This window comes from Aulostomus chinensis, chromosome 2 (assembly GCF_037954235.1).
Source record: "Aulostomus chinensis isolate RoL2024-O1b breed Wild chromosome 2, RoL_Achi_v1.0, whole genome shotgun sequence".
NCBI classification, from domain to species: Eukaryota; Metazoa; Chordata; class Actinopteri; order Syngnathiformes; family Aulostomidae; genus Aulostomus; species Aulostomus chinensis.
In genome coordinates this window covers 16,589,212-16,612,888 of record NC_141321.1, presented here as the reverse complement: position 1 = coordinate 16,612,888, position 23,677 = coordinate 16,589,212, and the positions used below count along the sequence as shown (strand labels likewise).

General features: G+C 40.2%; 1 protein-coding gene across 2 annotated transcripts in view; it reads left to right on the top strand.

The window, feature by feature from the left end:
• Window positions 1-23,677, top strand: part of gpc6a (glypican 6a) — a 145,437-nt gene that overhangs the window by 72,037 nt on the left and 49,723 nt on the right. For both annotated transcript variants that reach the window (XM_086181310.1, XM_086181303.1), the window contains exons 3-4: window positions 857-1,248; window positions 17,202-17,367. In XM_086181310.1, the coding sequence (XP_086037436.1) occupies window positions 857-1,248; window positions 17,202-17,367 (558 nt within the window). The remainder of the gene's footprint in view (window positions 1-856; window positions 1,249-17,201; window positions 17,368-23,677) is intronic.

Below are 23,677 nucleotides of genomic sequence, written 5' to 3'. Positions count from 1 at the left end.
GTGTAGCAGAAAAAAGGTAGCTTTGGCATCATACATCAACGTATTGTTTGCATTTAAGATGACACTGATTTCCTTGCTTCATGCACTACCGTATGATCCCTCCAGGACCAATGACATGAGGGTGTCACCAGTTTTACCGCCCCAGCTCCTGGAGCATGGGCCCTTAAATACCCTTTAACCTTTAAATAATTTGCTATAATATCCTCTCTAAAATCCAATGAGGATCATGTATTCCCTGGACACAAGGCTACCTTGCCTACCTGACATTGTGCAACAATGTCAGGTAGGCAAGGAAAAATAACTGCAAGAAAATAAATGTACTTCTCACATTATACATTCTTTTCAAATAATTTGAAGTGAATCAAGTCTCTGTCAGTGTGCAGTAACACAATATTCAATTATGGTCTCATAGGCCAGCAGCTGACTCAGTGGACAAATAAATAGTTTCAGGGAGAAACAAATGCGTCTGGGAATGATGGGGGTGCTCAGGACGATAATGTATACGAGTGTCTGTGTCTAAAACTTATGAATATTTTGTTACAGTATGCAATCAGAACCCTTACATGAATCATTCAGAGGTCTTGTGGCCCATTATTTCTGCTATTAAATTATTAATGCTTTGGACTGACTTTCTTCACATAATCAAGTACCTTTTGTTGACTGTTATTCGTGGTCCTGTAAATGCAGACAGAGCCTACATTTGAGACACAATTTGACAACATCGGTAGTCTTGACTAGATTACCTTGCTTTTGAAGTCTTGTAAAGACTTCAGTACTGTCAGTAACTGCATAATGATGCAGCAGCCCTTTGTCTTTATTAACTCTTTGTCATCTTCTCTCACATCTATCCATTTAGAGTTTTTCTTGGAGCTGCTGGACAATTCTGAGAAGTCTCTCAACAGTATGTTCACGCGGACATATGGGAAGCTGTATATGCAGAACTCAGAGGTGTTCCAGGACCTGTTCACAGAGTTAAAGCGCTACTACACTGGAGGCAACGTCAATCTGGAGGAGATGCTGAATGACTTCTGGGCCAGGCTCCTGGAGCGTATGTTCCAGTTACTCAACTCCCAGTACCACTTCTCAGACGATTACCTGGAGTGTGTCAGTAAATACACAGATCAACTAAAGCCCTTTGGGGACGTGCCCAGGAAACTGAAGGCGCAGGTCACCAGAGCATTCATTGCTGCAAGAACATTTGTCCAGGGGCTAATGGTGGGCCGGGAAGTTGCCAACAGGGTTGCAAAGGTGAGTTTAATTTTCTGTCTTTTGCTATTTTCACTGGGGCAGGGGGGTGTATGTTGGGGGGTTATTGCGGAACCCTGCACTGTCGAGAGGTGGAGCTTAGATATAAAGGAATATATCGCGATTGATAAGGAGGATCCTGTTGTTCTCATGGGATCATTAATTATTCCAGGCCATATATTGTGATTATTCTGATTGTGGTTATTTTTATACACAAGCAAAATATGACTGACGAAATATGTTTGATTTGATACAGCAGGTCTGTCTGTGTGTGATGAACTGGTGCACTCCATTTGGCTTCTTTTTTTTTAACAATGTAACTGCTGTGCAGCTTTGTGTGTGCATGTATATGTGTGTGTGTGTGTGTGTGTGTGTGTGTGTGTGTGTGTGTGCGTGTGTGTGCGTGTGTGTGTGCGTGTAGGGGTCATTTCATCCGACTGGAGAAGAACACACATCGCTGAATGTCCCACATTTCAGTTGCTCACCTGCAGAGAGCAAAGCTTTGCAAAACAGAAAAGATTAAAGAGAATTTCCCCAGAGATGTCTGATTGGACTTTGCAATTCTCATTTTGCTCCTTTTTAGATATTAATTCGTGGCATTTTCTGTCTTGACAGCTAATTTTGGGACATTAATAAAGTTGATTTTCCTGCTGATGTCCTGGTTGTGTATGGTTGGATTTGGGAATTCGGTTGATTAGATTCAATATATTAAAAAGCTTTTTGGATATTATAAAACACGATAGATAAGAAATGTCACTGAAGCCTTAGTGTTTTCGAATTCCTTGTTAAACATCGGAAGTCATTCAATGTTTTTTTTTTTTTAAATACCTTAACTGTTGTGTACAGTATAGCCTTATCTGTTTTACTACTTATATATTGTATTCACTTTAAAATGTCATGTATGTTATGTTATGTAATGTGATGTATGATATGTAGTGAACTCCTATGGACTCCGTTAAATGATATAGTGAAAGAAAATGTTGGTAGTTTAAAATAATCATGAGCTATATAAACCAGGCATTTATACACACTTAAAACATTCTAATATCAGCGTTTAACTATCATAGTTTGATTCAGTACAATAGTTTACATTTAACCCATTTTTAGGAATTTTGCTGAGAAACATTGAGCATAGCGACTCCAGGGAAAGTGTTGTCATTAGCTGTGATAAAAATAGAAACTGTAACAAATATTCTGCAGCCTTTATTCAACCAGTCATGTCACTGAGTTACAGATGAAAAATGACAGTTGGTGACCCAACCTAAATGGAATTAGGCAAATATGATGTACTCGTAAACTTTTTCACACAAAACATCAACAAACATTTCTTGAAATACGTCTTGAAAGGCTATTGTGCGTGACACAATTCACTTTTATCTATTTTTTTTTTATCTTGTAGTATTGTGTCACCTTCAGTGGAACAAGAGGCACAAATGCAGAAAGATGAATAAGAAGACGAAAAGGAGCAGGGACAGGGGCAGAAATAAAGGACACATGCTCCGTTTGAGAAAGAACTTTCATAATTCTTGTGTTGGAGGCTTAACACAACTCCCTGAACGCCGCAGGCCAAACATAGGAGTTGTGACATTGGGAACACCGTGTCTGTACTTTTAGAAATTATACTTTTTGATAACCTCATAAAAAGAAGTGGTTATGTTATGCCCCAGTCTCGGGGTTCTGGAGCGCAACGTGAATTTGACCCATCTTCCCCGTGTCCCAAGTAGCCACAGCTAACGATTTTTTTTTGGTGAACACAAATAATGAATGTGATTTATTTACAAATTGTCTATTTACATTATATATAAGGGTAATAACGAAAAGCGAGCACTAGGGCTTCGGGTTGGACCGAGGCTGAAAACAACAAACAAAACAAGTCTTAAATATCTTACCTACCCGTGAACTCGAACAAAAATACAATCTTCTTACCTTTCTCAAACTAACCAAAAAAAAAAAAAACAGGAGAAAACTGGTTAAAACAAAAAGGCAATCCACCCTTACTGCTCATACACACACAAGAGAATGATCTGCTAATATTTTATGATTTATGACACAAAAACGTGGCCTAACCCTGATATCTGCCTGCTGTCTCTCTATCTCTCTGGTATGAGCCATCAGTTTTATTAATTCCCACGTGCTAAAATGAGAACAATAGCTGAAGTGAAAAAAGGTATAGGATTTGCTCACATAATTAATGGCAAATGCTGTATTTTGAATCACAGTGATTTGTAAAAGAGTGGTGTCATCCCTGCCTTACCCTGCTGCCATGAGCCAGCTCTGAAGAGTCAATCATCTCCCATTTGTCTTTTAGCATGCCACATAGCTACCCTCCCACCTGTCCACAGTGGCATAGATGAAGAGTTAAAATGAGCAATACATCTGTCCGGGGCATAAAAGGCACCCTCAGTCTGGATCAAGTCCCATATTCCCCACTTCCTCATCAATTATGAAGTGAAGGCAGGAAACACTGTGTGGCGTTGCTGAAGGCTGTCAGGCTGGTGAACAACCATAAAACTGGAGGTGAAAAGTTGCTCGACATGACAAATCACCTTGACCTCAGACTCACCCTCAGTGTTTGCTGCTTCCAGTGACAAAGAGCCACTTGCATTCCCTCGCAGTCTTGAAGAACACAGAGCCTTTAACTTATGGTTGCACAAGGATGCGTATCATATCAATAGGTGTTGAGAACCGTGGTAAAGGGCTTCTGTGGCTAGTTAGATCTTCAGAAATTAATCTCTGTGTTTGCTTATCCAGCAGTACATGTTATACAAGGACATCAGTTCTGAAAAAATGCTGGCTGATGGATTAATTCATTTTTCTCTGAGCTTCTTATCAGTATTTGCTTCAAAATTGAGAATGACAGGTTTTCTTTTGTTCTTGTTTTTTTTTAACCTTTGACCAGGTGGCTGATTCTCCTGTCTCTCCACCTCTTGCATATACTTTGTTTACTTTGGTGTAGTATGAAGACATAATCATATGCTTTGGATGAAATTATGCATATGAAAAATTAGTCAGAACCTATTTTGCATGGATCATTTGTACTCCTGTTCAGAGGTTGGCTTTTGTGGATGCACATTTATTGTGATTAAACTCAACGTAGGTCCTAGAGCGTGTAAACACATTTTAGTTATCTGTTTGCACCTTCTGTCCAGTCTAAAATACTGCAATTTCCTTTCCAATACAGACTCCAGAGTGTAAACATAAAAATATACTGGTTTGGTGTTTCAGTGAAATTGAGCCTGTGCTGAAGTATTGCAGGTTTATCCGTCCATCCATTTTCTATACTGTTTATCTGTCAAGGGTCGGGGGGGCAGGGGGCCGGTGCCTATCCCAGCCGACATTGGAAGAGAGGCGGGGTTCACCCTGGATGGGTCGCCAGTCCGTCGCAGGGCCATCAGGAGCACACTGGGGTTCAGTATCCTTCTTTAATGTCAGCACGTGTGGATACACAGCAAGGCAATTGTCATTAAACTCTACATGTGGTTTGTGTTTTATGCAGGATTTTGAAATAATCACTACAGCGTAGCACCTTAGAATAACGGCTGAGAACGAATTGATTTCCATCTCCTTCTTTAACAGACAAAAGAGGACATGTCTACTGTCACGAATTTATGTGTTATAAAACAGCAGCGTTGGTCTTTAGAGAGGAGTGGGAGGAGCCTAACAAAGGTGAGCACTCAGTAGATTAAGGGACTGTTTCATGTGCTAGCAAAGTCTATTTTCAGTGGAAATTCCATTAAGGTTAGAGTTGGCATGTCTTGGTGCCACCTGCACAACACTGTCAGTTGAAAATAGTTCCAGGTTTAGAACATCATCAAACTCATCAGTGCCCTTCTGTCTCTCCTGAATCAGTCAAAAAAGGGGGTGGAACTTATGATATCAACCATATCAGAGTAGAAACCTTGATGAGACCTGACAGTCATCACAGACGAATGTTGAAGTGTTAGACTTTTTTTTTTTTTTGTAACCTAGCAACTATAAATGCTTGAAAGAAGTGTTCTGAAAATGAGTTTGTGGGTGCTGCAGTGCAGTAAACACTTCTGGTGGTATACATGGTGTTCAAAACCATCAGTAGCAGGGAGATATTATCAGGTCTGCGGTATTTAAAATATGCGTTCTACATGTAGTAAATAAATATAAGGAGTATAAATATAGCTCTTGCCTCAAGATGGTGGAAGGTAGGTTTTATATTCCAGGACACGTGACACGTCGTAGCAGTGTTAGAATGAGAGAATTACTATCTCAAAATTAGACTTTGTATAAAAATATTGATTGAGTCTTCACCACAGGCCTTTTGAACAAATGGTTTTTGTAAAATGTAAAATTAGCACATGTCCTCTGGAGATTCCAACGAGCCACTGTGGTTTTAACTCCAATGAGAGGGGTTTACAATTTTAAAAAAAATGCCTTTTAAATGAAATGGCTGCTTTCAACCGTCTGCCTGTTTAATTTTCCATGTTACTTTTAGGCAAAGGCTGATATGCTGACAATGATGAGCCATACATAATTACAGCTAACAGACAGCTCTTTATGCAATGGAGTCAGAACAGGAGAGATATCGCTCCATAAAATGGGATTGCACTTGACTTGCACTGAACATCCTCCCAGACCTCGTTTCTGGATTAGAGCAGAATCTCTTTGGATTACAGTTTATGATGACCATTAAGAGTTTTATCCTGCGGGGTGCTTAAAACACAGTCCAACCACACTAAGACCTGCTCAGAGAAGATTGCAGGGATTTGAACCTTCTGAATGGTTTAAAGTTTAGGCATTTAGAGCACTTATCACTCACTCGGCACAAGCATGGGAAGCTGGCCTGATGCATGGTGCATATTTAACCGTGATGATGGAAGGAAGTAGGGTATTTTGTACCGAGGGATTTGTTTTTCCTGATGGCTTATACTGTCATGTTGATCTCATTACACACTCATGGTCTACCACGAACTGTCAGATAATTTAACATTAAGCTCCAAGGCAGTTTCTAATCTTTACACACAACATGTATCTTAGATTAATGCTCTTCCAGTTTACTGAGCCTTTACCGACATGTGAGAAACAGTGTAATCAGTTCAAGATGAATTTTCTTGTTCATTTCTTCCTTTTCTGGTGTTTATACTTGCTGCCAACTCCAATTTTATCTCTCATTGTCAAAGCAAAACAAAATTATGCTTTCAGCATCCAATATTCCAGGCTTAGGCAACAGTCTTATTCAAGTCATACATAGTCACTACTTGAAATGTACAAGTACTGTAAATTGGACTTTACCATGACATGAGTGAATAACAGCCAGCTCTTGTTCAAAATTATTTCTTTTCAGAAATGTATGTCTTTAATCAGAATATTTTTTTCCACAGAGCAATATACTGAAATCATGACTGTTTGAGTGCCGACCTCTGACACAATCTTGCACTGTAAATACACATTTTGTCCTATATACTGATTGCTAAACCATGTTACAATTAAACAAAATCAATGCACCATTTACCAAATATTTACTCTTTCACACCAACAGGATATTAAGTAACATCATGTTATTAGTTTACCTAAAGCAACATTATTTAAATTTGTGAACTGGCAGATAACTGCACTATTACAATATGCAATGAAGTGAAACTGTTAGTTGAGGCAACAACACTGTGACAGAAACATGTTTCAACACCATATGGTTGATTTTTTTTTTTTTTTATAAACCTGTCCTGTTCAGTAGCTGGGGCAAGCAGCATATATGTTCCTGGTGCCTTGTTGTACTGAAGCAGTTTTATTCTGCATAGGAGGAATCTGATAAACTCCTATAGCCATTTATGTTTAATTTTATTAGGAATGGTATTGGTTCATTGATGAAGCGACCGGACTGAGGCTCAGGAGTGGACAGGAAGAGAGAACAAGGACAGGATAGCGAAGACAAGGGGGAGGGGGGAGACAAAAACAACAACAGCAATAGCAGAAAAAACAACAACAACAATAAAAAACACACACAAAAACAAACAAACAAAAACCAAATAAACAAACAAACAAAAAGTAACAACAACAAAAGAAAAAGAAAGAAAAAACATTGGTTGCAGAATTTCCGGTGCAGGCTTACCATTTGGTTTAATATAATTTTAAGATAAATGTCAGAGTGTGTGTTTATGGGTCAGTTGTGCGCTCCATGCGTGTATGTGTGTATACGCGTGTGTATGTGTATGTGTATGTGTATGTGTATGTGTATGTGTGTGTGCTACGGTTTGTCTTGGATGCTGTGCGTAGCTGGCTGTAGCTGATGTGGGGGGCCAGGACATCGCACCAGCCCATGGTTGATTTTTTTTTAAACTGTGACTGCCTTTGTGTACAGAGAGAATGAATACTGATTTTAAGTGTCATTCTTCCAGCGTAAGTCCATATGGGCTTACACAACACTTATCTTACAATTACATGAAATGTAAACAAACCTAATAAGCTGCAGCAAAACAAATATAAGTTGGGAAACAACAGAAATACAGTAAGAGCATGCACAAGGTATCCTCAGTGCTAAATACAACACCACTCCCACTACCCAATCACGTTCTAAAATCCATGCATTCAATATACATGACATTTACTTAACATCAATTCAGTAATTTAGTGCTTGTATCACCGGTGAATTCTAATTATATGTCACATCATGTCCTTCTTAAGAATCTAAGACTGCCTTGTCCTCCGAGCCTTAGAAATTAAATTGCAGAGAATAACTCAGATTTTTTGCTTTTGCATTTCATTACATAGGGAAATCCAGGGATCCTTATATAATGTACGATAAAATAAAAAGTAAAATTTGGGTCACAGACATCACATGTCCTGTTCTCTTCAGGACTAGCTAGCGAGGGAAGATAGAACCAAGATGCTAGTTCTCAACTGTAAGCACATATTAACTTTAGACTGTTTATAAGAAAGAAAGTTACTTGATGTTCATGTCCAAAACTGCTTGACCAGATTCCATCAGAGCATCAATATTATAACTGAGGAATCGCCTTTGATTCTGCATATTGACATCACAGCAGGGCCCGTTCTTAAAAATGTACACTAGATCTGCCTGGCTAAAAATGTTCCTGTAAAAATACTGTTGTAACAGGCAGCATTACACTGACTGACTCGCTTTAGCTACAGGTTTTGTTTTCGCCTCTCTCTTTAGTTGCCCCCACGGACAAATTCTGAGCCAAATTCTGGTACCTGAGAGCAGCACTTGGATCCTCTAACTATATGCGGAAGGAGATTCCTGCCCAGTCAGCTCAAGTTATGCAGTGCTGGAGAGGCCCTGGAAGCTCGCAGGAGGAATGAAAGAGGCACTGTTCCCCTATTCACAACTCAGTGTGCCAATGAAATATTTAAACTGTTTGTATGAGCTAAAAATGTGAATAATATTGCTTTAAAAAAAAAAAAAAACAGATTCACAATCATTTTGATGCTTTGTGATTTGTAACAGGGAGAATGGTGACTTTGTCACACCAACTCTGCAAGAATGCCTGATCTAGCAGTACAATCACATGAGAGAATTGTTGTACATGTGCGGGTGACCCGGACCACTGATTTCCCCTCAACTTAACCAAGTGATTTTGTTCCTAACCCTGACAAGGCCTTGCACTGAAACAGTGATATCAATGTCTGGGAAAACACAGTACCAGTCTGATCTGATGGTCACTTCAATGACTCATGTCTACGAATGACAAAAAGCTAGCGACACCAACCTTTGGAAAAACATTTCTCTTCTGTTACAAATACCTTGGCTATTCAGATATCATAGAATATTATGCACCAGCATCCTATCACTTAGTTGTTGCCTCCACTCAAGACCACTTCTACAAACGTACCTGACAGACATGCCTTTCACCCTCCCGCGCTGTCTGTCTGTCTCTTCCCTTGCTGGCCCACAGCTCACACAGCTTGCTAGGGATAAGGCCTCAGACACAGTGCTGTAGCGGCAGATGGCAACTGGCTCATAAGGTTGGCACATCATCGGGAAATGTGCTGCACCAAAGATGTCCTTTTTAATTAAAAGATTTTGATCTGTGGTGAACTGCAGAATGTTAGGGGGAAAAAATGGCACGCAGCATGTGGTCTGAAATACAAGGAAATGATATCAGAGGATATAAAGAAATGTACGTCACAGTCTTGTCTACGGTATACGCTCTTTTGCTTTGTATTCTGAAAAATCTGAAAGATAAATTCGGCCAGGCTGTTAACTGAGTGGGTGGACAATTTAAAAACACAATCGGATTGTAAATTAACAAAAAAAAATTTACAGGAATATCCATCAAATGCTGATGTGTCTAAGGAAAAAAACCTTTCTTCATCTGTCTGATCCAACTGCTAGTGACAGTATATGACATGGAGTGACTGTATCAGCCTCGTCTCGATCACGTCTTGTGACTGCATTTTTGCACCTTGATTGAAAGTGTATGGCACCACATCTTTATTTTACATGCACTTAGAAAAGGTTGTCAGCCCCAATGTCGTAACATTTGTCCCGGGGTTTTTGGCAGCTATAACACACCTCTTTGCCTCTGACATTCAGGCTAGGCTGCACACTTTCAGATGGACCGAGGCTGCTCCTTAATCCATGAAGCACTGAGGCAGATGGACAACAATATAGTGTGTGCATGTCATGTACCCGCAAGAGATGGTGAACAGCTCATGGTGCTGTATTCCTGGTCGCCTCTGAGCATTGGGCAGGCTTTTAACATGTTTGCACTTGTCTTAGTGAATTAAAGAGACTGTCCCAACTGCTGCCCTAGACATGCCATATAACATGGTACATGTCAGGGTAAATTAAGGGGTGAGCCAACGCCTCACCAACAACACGTACTTGAGCTGACTGGTGTTGGTCACAAGGGCTCACCAAGTACCATTGTGTTGTTTCGTAGCAACTCACATGTGGATTACTCTGACAGCTGCAGACATCTCATGATGTGGCAGCAGCAGATTTGACTGCAGCATCAGTGGAGTTGTCTTTGACTCCATCGTACATCTAAAATGCAATGTGAGACCCTAAAGTTCACAGAGAAACAAGAAACATGATGAGAAGTGAAAGTAAAAGTATACTCAAAGTGTTTGATGTCACACGTATCGTCCCATTCTGCCCACGTAACCTGCGGCTGTGTGACTTACAGCGTGCGCATCTCAAGGTCACCCGTTTGCTCATCTTAGCTAAGTTCTTATAGGGGCCGGTGAGCGGTATAGAGAGAGTGCAGTGTCAACAGCAACTTGGACATCCTGCAAGACTGCACCTTTTCACTGGATCTGCTCAATCTGAGGCTGATTGCTTTCAGCACATGTCAGCACCCCCTAACTGTAATGCGGGGCACCTACAACTGAACGGAATAATTCATTAAGGGACATATTTGAATAGAGCCATGGAACTTCTGACTGACATGTAAAGGAAACAATCTGCACCTGCTTTTAGTAGGTGGAGAACTTTCACTGTTAAACTGACATTCCCCAGCAAACTCCCATGAGACAGCAGGCTAATCTGTGCAGCAGCAGGCAGAATCTGTGGCTAGTTTGTACAAGCCATACTGTTTTTTTAGACACATGAATTGTGTTAGTACATCTGCCATTTAGTCTAAATGTATATTTTTGGCTTACAAAAGCAAATATATTTGCAAATCTCATCTATTTGTACTGCTCTTGTACCAACTGTGCTACTAAGAACTGCTCAAGTGTATTGCAGAAGCTGTTTTAAAACACACAATGAAATCTATGTCATCATTTTTCTTCTGCACAGCCTATACTGTATACTTTATTTCTTTTTTGTAGAACCAAAGACGTAGAGAGATACTTTTTTTTCTTAAAATAAATGCTTGCACATGTATTTGAGATATAACAGCAGTCTGACACAAACATGTGATCCCGCAAATACAGTGTTTACATAGTAATTTATCTTTTTAATAAAAACTTCCATCTCAGTGGGAGGTGTGAATATGTTGTATTTAAATTTCTGCTGTTGAATTTTCAAAACAGGGTGTTTGTTAGTTCCTTCCACAAGGACGCATGAGAACATTTTCTGCTCTGGCACCTCTGTGATGAAGGTGCAGCTATGTTTAGGCTGCTTGAACTATTTGGTTAAAGCAAGATCACCTTCATGGTTAAGGGAAGCAAAGCTAATTATTATTTATTTATATATATATATATTTACTTTTATGGAGAGAACAATCTCAATCATGCCATCAGCATCCCAAATCAGGGACATAAATGATAACGCCACATACTATTGGTCCATCACATAAACACAACACCTACCAGAAACGTTGAGCTGGTTTAAAGTTGATTTCAGCCTGTCACACTCCTAATCGCCACACTTACCCAGGAGTTATGTAACACGGCTAAGCTGTGTGCAAAACCGGCCAGAGATAAACACATGAATGTTTCAGGTCTAAGTACACGTCTACTCTAAACAACCAATCGCATATGATGAGTTTATTGCATGCAGGAATGAATCTAAAGATAACTGCCGCTGGCATGAAACGAACCAGATAACAGATACATTATTACGGCTGCAACGCTGATGATTAGTCAAACAAAAGAAAACACTAACTTAAACTTTTTGATAAATGGTCAGGTAGGTGTCTTTTATGAGTAATTTCTATCAAACATACAACACTACACAAAGCAGTCCCATCATTCATAGTTGCCAACTATGTACAATTACATTTGTGTAACAAAAGAAGAGTGAAATCCTACACCTGTGTTTCTGATGTAGGAAGGTCTTTAAATGTAAGGGGGAACTGGGATTATTTCTCTCAGGCAGAATTAACAACTCAACTTCTCCACTTTGCCTTAAAAAAACCTGACAGTAAGATTAAAGAAGCATTCGCTCGCTTGTCAATGCAGCAGAAGGCGAATATTTGAAGAGGATTTGAGGATTTACTGTTACCTTCTGTGAGCATATTCCTGCTGATTTTTGATACTTGGCAGTAAATTCTCTAATCTAAGATTTCAGATTTTTATTGCTGAATCTTTAAATGTGTAAACGCTTCATTTATAAAATGAAACCCTGAAGTGGATTTTTTCTCAGAGATGTTTGGTGGATCCAGGCACATGTTTCTCTTGGTAGCAGATGGTAGTCTGATTTGCACAGTGACAGATCACTCATAGTGCCATTGACACTAATGGCTGTGTAATTGAGTGGGGACACAGGGCAGCAATGCAGTCTTACATCCATGTCCAATCACTGTGAAGCAACGTACCCTGTCAGAAAAATTATGACAGAACTATGGAGACAATTTTGGCAACGGTCTCACTGTCCCACTTGTGTTCCCCTTGATTGGCCATCGTAGATTGCAAAGACATTGTCATTTCTCACAACTTCATTAGTTGGTGGCATGAAGCAATTTCCATCGTCTGTGCTCTCCTCACTCTGTTACCGCTAATGGGAGTTAACACCATATGTGCATGACAACACCCTGTCGGGTAGACAAGGTGATGTCTTCTAAGAGTCTTTCAGAGTTATTGCTCATCACAACAGTTGGCCTTTATCTCAACTGATACTGAATTCGCATGAGAGTAAAAGCCCCCTGACTGTGGCATTTATGGAATTAAATTCAACTTGTCTTCTTTTATTGTTGCTCAAACTCAGCGCATGCATAATCTTGCATTACATTTGTAATCCTTAACAAAATTAATGCTCTCTACAGGAGGCTTGCATATCAGACTGCTCTATTAAAGCAGCAGGCTAATCAGTAGGCCCTCTGTTTATGCCCTAACACCCACTCTTGTTTGAGTATTTCTCCACGGAACACACTCTCTCTCTCTCTATCTCTCTCTCTCTCTCTCTCCATTCAGTGTTATAGCACTTAAACATCAGATGAGTAGATTAATGTGTTAATCTCACCCTGGATCTTACTCATCTCTCCTCCTAGTCCTACCCTTAGCCTGCTGTGAAATATTCCATTCACTCGACTGTAAATAAGTGCTAACAAGATTATCAGATTAGCCTTCATCCAGGGCACCCAGCAACTGCTGGGCACAAAACTGCAATGATGCAAAACCCTTGGTGCAATAATTGAGTTGGAAGGCACCATTTTAATGCAACTTCTCCCAAAGGCTCAGAAAGCTCAGGGGCAGCTGGAAATATTTAGACAATTTTCAATATGAAAAATGTAATATTACTTATTAACTGCAAGTATAAAGATCAGTTGAAACTGCTCTCCACTTATTAAACTTACTATATAAAATTCTCCCTGTGTTTTCTCCATTTAAATAGGCTGTCAAGAAACTGGGCCAAGTTTAATTGAAATGATGGGAACAGATTAATCCCTCAGCTTTTTATTATTTAATATTCCCATGAAAAGAACATATTTTACTGTAAGAGCTGGATGAAAACGTATGATGAGGCGTTTGATGAGGAATAAAATCACACAGATTGTATTCTGTATGAAGATGTTCAACCCAAGATGCAGGTATTTGTGTTACAACGTGAAACCGAGAATGTATTATATACTTTCTGTGAACAAGGTGTGCTTTATACTGTATATCTGGTATAAATTGGAGACTATCTCTTCTTCTTTCGCTATTGCAAATATATTTAAATGCAAATTAGCTTGCGAATTAAAACGATTCCAATACCTTAATATGAAAATGTTGTATTTAATCTGCGTGCTGTGAGGAGGGAGAGGGCGACAGATTGCTGGAGATGAACTGAAATGTGGGTGGAAGTGGAAGTCTAATCTCCTCCTCATCTCTGTAGAGACAATAAGCTGGTGAACTGCATGTAGTAGTCCGATTTTTTAGAGGTTAATTCATTATTTTGTCATTACAGGAAGTACTAAAAGACCAGAATGTGATCTAAACGTTGTACCTATGTGTGGGTGGCCACTGGAGAACTGCTAAATACTGGACCACCAGCGTTGTTGGCTCTTTTTATAAACAGTTTACAAAAATTATGTAGTGCAAAATTTTACAAATCATTAAGCAGATACTTGCTTTACAAACACCACTTTTTGGAAATAAGTGACTGACTGACTGTCATGTTCTTGGATGTGTTGTCCAAATGCGATGACAGCGCCTGCCTGTCCCTTCTGTGTTCGTGTCTTGTCAGGTTTTCTTGCCGTCTGTTTCATCTGTATCTGTCTTCTTTGGTGTTTGTTTGTGTGTGTGTTTGGCAGCGTCTTTGGCTTTCTCCACAGCCTGTTCTGTCTCTGTTTCCTCTTCTTTTTCTTGCTTTATTTTATTTATTTATTTATGGATTTTTGTTTTTTCTCCAGAAGTTACTGCTAATCAGAAAATGTAAAAGTTTCTGTGCTGTGTAACTGCTCTGGGCTGTAAAAGTTCCATCAAGCTGACAGTAGACACCTACATGAGGTGAAAGTAAATAAACTTTTTTCATCGTTTAGTTTTTTTCTTCCAGATGGTTTGGATTTGATGGAATTATTGTTGCTGTTTAAAAATGCAATACTCTTTTATTCAGGCAGTTGAAAAATACGGCTGGTAAGCAAATTGAATCCCACAATGAAATCTGGCTTCAGTTCATCAGGGTTATTTTACCTGTAACTGCCATATTCCCAGACAACTAACATGATGGTTTCCAAGTGTGGCAGCTGTGAAAAGTGTTCAATCGGATGGAGCTTGTTTGTGAAAAAAATCCACCATGTTAACTACATTCCCAAAGTGATATAAACAATTTACAAGAACACATACCCGCTGATGACATGGAGCAGTGGAACTGACAGCGAGCAGCCTCATTTAATGGCCTTCTTACAAGACATCGCGTGATGTCAGCGGCAGATTGCAAATGTCAAAGATGGTTCATTTGATCCTTGTTACCAGCTGCCAGGCAGCCGTGGAGGCAAATGCACTAATAGCCTACATGCCTCTCTTTGCCTCTCTTTCTCTCCCTTATTTTCTCTCACACTTCCCCACACACACACACACACACACGCAGGTAGTCTGGTCATTGTACCAAAATCAAAGGCCTTCTGCTGCGATAAAGTCAGACTGGATGCAAGACTGCAGCTGGACGACATGTCACAGCAAAGCCTCAAAAGTTGCCATGGTGTTACAGATGTGCTCTGATGGTGTGTGTGTGTGTGCGTGTGTGTGCGTGTGTGTGTGTGTGTGCGTGTGTGTGCGTGTGTGTGTGTATATGTGTGTGTGTGTGTGTGTGTGTGTGTGTGTGTGTGTGCCTTATTTTCTTCTAGCTTCTTCTCACTTTTGTCCTCCGCTGTAATTATTTAACTTTGGATGCCTGTTTACCTACAGTCTCTTTTTCTTTCATCGAGCACTTTGACCTGACAGTTTAAAAGCAGCATTGCAGAAGCCAAAAATACAAACCATTAGTGTCATGTTAGGCTGTGTGATTGATGATTACGCAAAAAAAAAGAGGCACGCCCACTTCTCTCTCTCTCTCTCTCTCTCTCTCTCTCTCTCTCTCTCTCTCTCTCTCTCTCTCTCTCTCTCTCACACACACACACACACACACACCATTATTTTCCCAGTGTTGGGACTAATAAAGTTTTACCATATCTTGATATTTATTCACATCTCTCATTATTTCCTACATCTGCACTTTTTAAAATAAAGTTGTTCTTTGTTTTTATTTGGCCCCGGTACGTCTGTGGATTTTTAAAACAAATCTTTTTAACCCATCTACAATGTGACAAAGAAGAGGAATGTCAACAGGGTCCTAATTGACCCGACTGACTTTATTTTTAGTCATTTTACGAAGATACAGTAAACCACATAGACACATAGACAGTAGAAAGCATAGTCTTTACAGAAGTGCTGAATTAATTAAATTATCTACCTTAAATGGTATTGCTTACATTCCCAAAGGGGTGTGTTCCCTTCTGGTCTGTTAATGGATGATTGACATCTTGGAGCGATTGAAGGCTCACTTCGAACAGAGAAAAGAAGTAGAAGAATTGGCATTTTTGCTTATTTATTCATGCTCACTTTATGGTTGGTCTACCTCAAACCTTTGAGTGCTTAGAAATTCGTTTTCTTGAGAATAAAACTCACCCTTGTTGATGGTTTCAGCATGATTTGCCTGAGGTTACAATTTCATCTCTCTCTCTCTCTCTCTCTCTCTCTATCTCTATCTCTGTTTTCTATTTCTTTTCTTATGTTTCATCTGCTTTCTTCTTAGGTTGCCTGTGTTATTTTGCACTAATAAGTAGATAGCTAGAACAAAGATTTGTGTCATAAATAAAACTTGTGACAACTCGGTTTGAAAGAAATTGAAGCGGGAGAAGAAATATGTCAAATTTAAAAACATCATCTTGAACTAATGGTGTTATTTTCAAAGGGCACATTCATTTATTTATCGCCCCCTCAAACAAACATTAATTTTCTGTGTTTTTTTTTAGTTTAATTGAGTTTCTCTGGAAAAGCAGAACCCTTTAAATGCAGGTCATCGTTGGATGGTGACCAATCCAAACACGCAAATGCACACGGCAATCTCTGGAGACTGTGCTGGACAAAATCTAAAGCCAAGCATGAATACAGAAGTTGACAGGTCAATTATCAGATGTACTCTTCGTTCTGCATCCCCACTTCTGAAGGGAAGCAGATGTGAGAATCCTGTCGCTTTCACTCAAGCTGCTGCGGTGACATGGCCCAACAACAAAAGGCACAGCCCTCACAAAAAATCATGATGGACAGAGTTGTAAACCTCGTCTTGTCATACGGTTTTATCTGCTGCACTTTCACATTTCAGGGTTCAGTGGGTGTGATGTAGTGCATAGATGTCTTGTCAAAAGTTAAAATGCGTGAAATGACATTCCCTGCACAAATGTCGATTAGGAATTGCATTCCTTCACGTCACAGCCAGGGGTATGCAGTGTTTCCCGAGGAAGCCTCATGATGTTATGTAAAATACATCACCTGTGTCGCTGTGTTTTATCACTTCCCTTTGCTCTCGTTTAGAATCAAACAGCGTGTCTTAAAACAGTTACTGAGCTTTAATGAGCTTGAACAGACTCATCATAACTACATCTGTCTTTGCTCTGCAGGTGAATGTTGTTCCTGCATGTGTCAGAGCTCTGACCAAGATGCTGTACTGTCCGTACTGCCGCAGCATGCCTGGGCTCAAACCCTGCCACAACTACTGTCACAACGTGATGAGGGGCTGTCTCGCCAACCAGGCCGACCTAGATGCTGAATGGAACCTATTCATTGGTAGGACAAGCAAAAATCCCACACTCTAATTCCAATCTGCTGCCCTCACACCTGTTTCTCAGTTTCTCTTTGTTAATGTGTCAGTGTGCACACTTGTACTTTTTAGTCTGCATGTTACTGTACCTTTTCAAGGCAGTGTCTTGGAATAGTCTCCACGGGAATTCAGCGGGATGTGCTGTGTTTGGAGCAGCTCTAAAGGATTTACAGAGAAAAAAAAATGAAATCTTATTTCTGCAACCATTTCCACTTTTCTGTCTGAAATGTTACTTTCTATTGCTGGAACCCGAGCTTATAGTGCTTAAAGCTCTGGGTCCCTGCTGTTTGGGATTGATAAAGGAGCGCAGATCCTTGGCAAACACATTTTCTATAGTTTCCAGCTGAGCTTGCTGAGTAATGTAGCACTTCAGTTAGGCTGTAAGTAGATGGCTGCTGAAAGACCTCCTGTTAAATGGATACAAAGGAGGCACATGGAGTGCTCCCTCTGGATCTTTTGTAGGACAATGCTTTATTTGTTATGTACCCCAATCCCACCCTCCCACAACTGCTACCCTTTTTCTTTAATGAAGCGACATTCATTTTATTGTTTGAGTGACATGCCTGAAGACTGGGTGTCAAGTGAACTACAGTGCGCTTCTAAACTATTGGCAGTTTTGTGATGGGCCCATTTTTTGAGAAAGCATCGTATGACGCGGCACTTCTTCTCTCCAAAGTCTTACATCAGCACGAGTCCCATATGTACTGAATGAGATGTCTCACAGCTTTATGACATCCGTTAAAAAGTTAGTGTCGTGTTCAGGTTGGGAAGAAGCAAATCTATTGCCGCAAAGGGACGTTGTTCTTGACAGTAATGTAAAAAGTTGTTGTTGGAACAGAATGTTGAATCTGAGAAGAGGAAAACATCCTTGGGGTGTTGGAAATGTGGATTTTTAATTTTAACCACTTTTTGTGCAGATGTTTCTTAGCTGTGGAAAGCCAGTGCTGCTGAGGGTTTAATAATTTGACACGTAAAACCCAAGAGATGTTTATTTTCACCATGAAAGCCTCACTTTGTGATGTCTTCTGACATTTTGTATTCATTATCTGTTGCTAAAGAACTTCGATTTGCTTACCATGCAGCTTGCCAGAAATATTGATTTTCCTTTCAGAGACAACTTCTAAATGTATCACAGGTCAGTCCTCACCAGTGGAGCACAACTTTGTGTTATAGAATTTTATGGATTGAGCCCTGACACAGTCTGTCATTGTCATCCGTTCAAATCATCACTTATTAGAGAAGGTTAGATTAGAGGCACAGACTTCTTTTTTTTTTTTTTAAGAACGCTCAATGACATTCATCTGTGGACTTTGTTCATGCTTAAATGTCACTATCAATAGCATTGATCAGTAAGACCACAGGAGAAAAAGACATTCGCACCTTTAACATTTATTTTCGAACTCCCTCAACATGAAAGAGGAATATGAGATGCATTAAGAAAATGGTGTTATATTCTTATGATCCAGATGAATAATGTAGTAGCGCAATGTATGGCCATATATCCAAAATTTATGATTCTCTGTGTTAGGTTGAAGAACACTAAGGGAAAGGTCAGGTTTTGGCAAACATCAAGGAATATTACACATCATCATCTCCCTGTTTGTTGTTATTGAGAAGATATTGATGTCCCGGGAATTACTCCCATGTTTGGAAATGTTACCAAGAGGATGTTAATGTCACCAAGAAGTTGTTAATGTTCCGAGAAGTTCGTTGCACCACAACAATGTCAGTAGCCAAGACACGCACGCAAACACACACACATACCATACACACATCAGTCCTGGACAGTCCAGCTCTCTGGAGTTGGAAGAGCATCTTGGAATGCACTGGTCGGAATGACTCAGACACACACTCACACATCTACTGTACATGCATATCCAAACACACACACTCACACACACACACACACACACACACACACACACACACACACACACACATCTGTAATCAAAATACACGCCTCTTTGACTATAAAGATGGGTCGATGCGATGTGAGAGGGGGGGCTTTTCTCAACATGGGCAACTTCTGTTTCTCTGTGTTGTAGAGCTTGTGAGACTATTGAGAATAAAACCCGTCGGCTGTACTCTGTCTCTTTCTCTGGTCTATTCTCACATTTTTGTCACTTGGTGACCGGTTGAGGTTCCGATCGAATCCTCTATAATAACAGACATTTGTGAAATTTTAAATTTAAAAAAACTGAAAATTTAAAAAAAGAAAACAAGAAGCTTTACAGAATCATTCTTAAACTTTTAAAATTGATGTGTTTATGCCATTCTCATTTTTGAGACAATAAATTATTAATGCTTTTGTTGCAGCATTTCCTTTTGAACAGATCTTTTGAGCATGATGAACACTGAACATATTGGGGAATATGTCAAATTTAAGTAATTGTAAATATAGTTTTATATGTAAGTAAACTACAGTAAATGAACTAAACAAAAGTGAGTTAATTGAAAAGTTTTTATAAATCAATTATAGAGTTTACAGTCAGGTTTTAAAAATTTTCTTGGCTTTAAATATTTAACCAGAAGTTTCTGACACTATTAATGTTCTCCAATTAGTGATTACTGAAATGCATTATTAAAAACAAAAAAACAACCAAAAAAAATCATACGTAAACCCAAGAGTAGTAAAATGGATGTGTATTTAAAACATGAATATTTGCTGCAATAAATTGAGGGCAGCCTGTTCTAGGTGTCTGCTATCGTGCACACTGACTCACTGGCATGAGTAGATCACTTTGACTGAATGGTGACATCAATGACCAATGACGGACAGAGATTTCTGGAGACGGACAGAAATATGAGAGGAAGTGGAAGCTTCTGTCTCGAGCTTGTGTCTATGGGGATAATAATCTAGTGATTTGCATGTAGCAGTCAGATTAGACTCCATCCATCCATCCATTTTCTACGGCTTATTCTGTTGAGGGTCGCGGGGGGGCTGGAGCCTATCCCAGCAGCCTTCAGGCGAGAGGCGGAGTTCACCCTGGACAGGTCACCAGTCCATCACTGGACCAACACATAGAGACAGACAACCATTCACACTCACAGTCACACCGACGGTCAATTTAGAGTATCAATCAGCCTCGTCCCCTCTTGATGTCTTTGGACTGTGGGAGGAAGCTGGAGAACCTGGAGAGAACCCACACAGGGAGAACATGCAGACTCCACACAGAAAGATCCCGTGCCCGGAAACCTTCTTGCTGTGAGGCAACAATGCTAACCACCGCACCACCGCGCATTACTTATTTTAGCATTACAGGAATTTCTCTAAGAGCACAGAGGGACCAGAATGAGATCAAATTTTACCAGTGTGTGGGCATCCATTACTGTACCTTCAAGAGCAAACCTACGGTCCTCTTGTTTCCAGTTTTTGTTATGAGCTGCTAAGAACATTGAACACACTGTGCAACTTTTTAAAAACTATTAAATTCATTTTCAGTGAATGTTACAATCATTAGCCAATCTTCCTTCCTCCCACTGTGATGTTCAGCATATGAAAAGATCTTAACATTCACCATGTGGTGTAATCGGACTTCTGGCCACTTCAGCCTGTGCACAAACAAGAGTTGCTTGTTGTGAGCAAAACAAATGTACTCTTACCTTTAAAAAAAAAAAAAAAATTTCCTTCATATTGAATGGGACAAGCATGAAGCCCATCCCGGGTGATGACGTGTGCACATATGCAGCAGTTGGCTTAATTACAAGTTCAATAAAAATTACATTTAAATATCTGCCATCTTTTTAATGAAATCGCTATGCAAAATGTTTTTTTTTCCTTCCAGGAACACTGTGATAAATGACATCTAAACAGATGAGTGAAAACATATTGTCCTCCAAATGTTGTATAATGCTTCCATGTAGATGACAGGACTATGTAGCAGCCGTCACCGTGATAGCTGACAGCTGTTTCTGTCCTAGCTGATGCTGAGCCGGAACCCCAATATGAATTAAGGAAAGCACAGAAAATATGATGATGTATTTCTCCAGCAAAGACACATGGGCCAATTTTACATGTAATACACACAACTGAACACCACTGACACAGCTGCCTTTAAGTTGTAACAGTGCTGCTCCGCCGAGCACTAACTGACTGGTGATTAGCGCTCATTATATGGGAGGTGACTAATTCTCTGTACAAAGCATGCAGGGACATTGCATATCAAGGTTGTGGTATGACTCACATCACTGCAGCCAATCAAGCTGCAGCACAGACAGGCAAATCCACAGTGAGACTCACGATAACTTTAGTTGATAATCTAATCATGTTCCCATCACTGAACACAACAACCTGTAGCTTTTAGCTCAATATTTAATGTTGTCCATTTAAAGAGCCAGTTACAGATATGAAAATGGGAGAATTGCTGTATTTCATTCTTTTTAAAATATTCTTATCAAGTTACTTTCATTTCAAGACATATTAAAGGTTTGATTAGTTCAAATCTCCATCACATGCTCCTTGGTGCTGAGTCTCTTCGTCACAGCCCCCCTGGGGTTCATACCACCATTGCTTCAATATATGGATGCTTAGACAGGATGTCTTACTGTCCCTTCTTAACTCTGGGGGCTCTTTCAGCATCAGCTTTCAACATGCAGGGTTGTCCAATAGACTTCTGTAGAACTCCCTCAGAGTCTGAAATGGATGCCATGAGACTGTCATGACAAATAATCCCTGCTGCGTTGAAAGTTGAGGCATGAGTCAGAGAAATCAGGGTTGCTGATGGGAGAGAGACTGTGTTGATCACAGAAGATGATCTGACTGTAACATCACTCCTCTTTACTTCAGTGTACTGATAATTACAATTCTGTGTGAGCTGCACTTCTTTTCCTGCCTTCTCTTAAATATTTATAGAAATATTCTGCATGTTCACTTGCTCCCAAACCACAAAACACATGATGACATCAACTACCTCTGTTGACATGTCTGAAGACAACAGTTTTTGGCAAGTGTGAAACAATAAATGGAGCATGCTTCTCTCTCTAGTCTCTCTCTCTCTCTCTCTCTCTCTCTCTCTCTCTCTCACACACACACACACACACACGCACACACACACTCAAACACAAACTCACAGCACATCAATTCATGAAAGTCACATTCTTTTTTGCTGTAAAACTGAAGATCAGGGTGTGTCTGTCATCATTTTGCCACAGAAAACCATCTGATAAAATGAAACAGAAGACAGCACGTGTCTGTTGAAGCTGTGAAACAAGGAACCCAGTTTGCAACATTTTGTCTTGTTTTAAAAAAGCACTGAATATCTTCACAGTAGCAAAACAACCAGTTTCTTTCATATGTACATGAAAATCGCTCTAATCCCACTCCCCGTAAATAGATAAATTGTTGCATTCGTGGCTACAATAGATGAGTGTATACAATTAAATATTAATTTAAATCCTTATCAATATCACATACAGGTTTTTGAATTTTATTGTAGGAAGTAGTTGGATGAGAACAGAGGATGAAAATGAATAGTTCAGTGTATTTTGACACCAATTCCTGCAGTGGGAGTCTGACACCTCCGAATCCCCCCATCTACAGCCACCAACGCCCACACATAACCCCCCAGCAGGAGGAGGGGCAGCTGATGACCCTGCATCAGTTCCAGGTTAAGCAGGCACTGCTTAACATCAAAGGCAGGAGAGCGACCATTCCGGATGGGGTCTCAGGTCAGGTCCTAAAGGCATGCGCCCACCAGCTTGCGGCAGTCTTCACTGACATTTTCAACAGGTCACTGACGGAAGCCACAGTCTGCACCTGCCTGAAAGCCACGACCATCATCCCTGTCCCAAAGCGCTCAGCAGTCACATGCTTAAATGATTATTGGCCTGTTGCTCTAACACCAATAATCATGAAATGCTTTAAGAGACTGGTGATGAGATGCATCAAGGCCTTCATCCCTGCTGACCTGGACCAGTACCAGTTCGCCTACAAGATCAACAGGTGCACTGACGACGCCGTCTCACTCCTGCTCCACACCGCCCTCACGCACCTGGAGATCCCCAACACCTACGTGAGGATGCTGTTTGTTGACTTCAGCTCTGTTTTCAACACTATCAACCCAAGCAAACTTGTCGACAAGCTGCTATCACTCGGCCTGGTTTACCACCTCTGTAGTTGGATTAAGGACTTCCTCTTCCACAGACCTCAGCACGTGAAATTGGGAGACGTCACGTCCACCACCATCCTCAACACTGGCACCCCCAAGGCACACAGCCTCTTAGCCCCCTCCTCTATTCACTCTTCACCCACGACTTCACTCAACAAAACACACATTC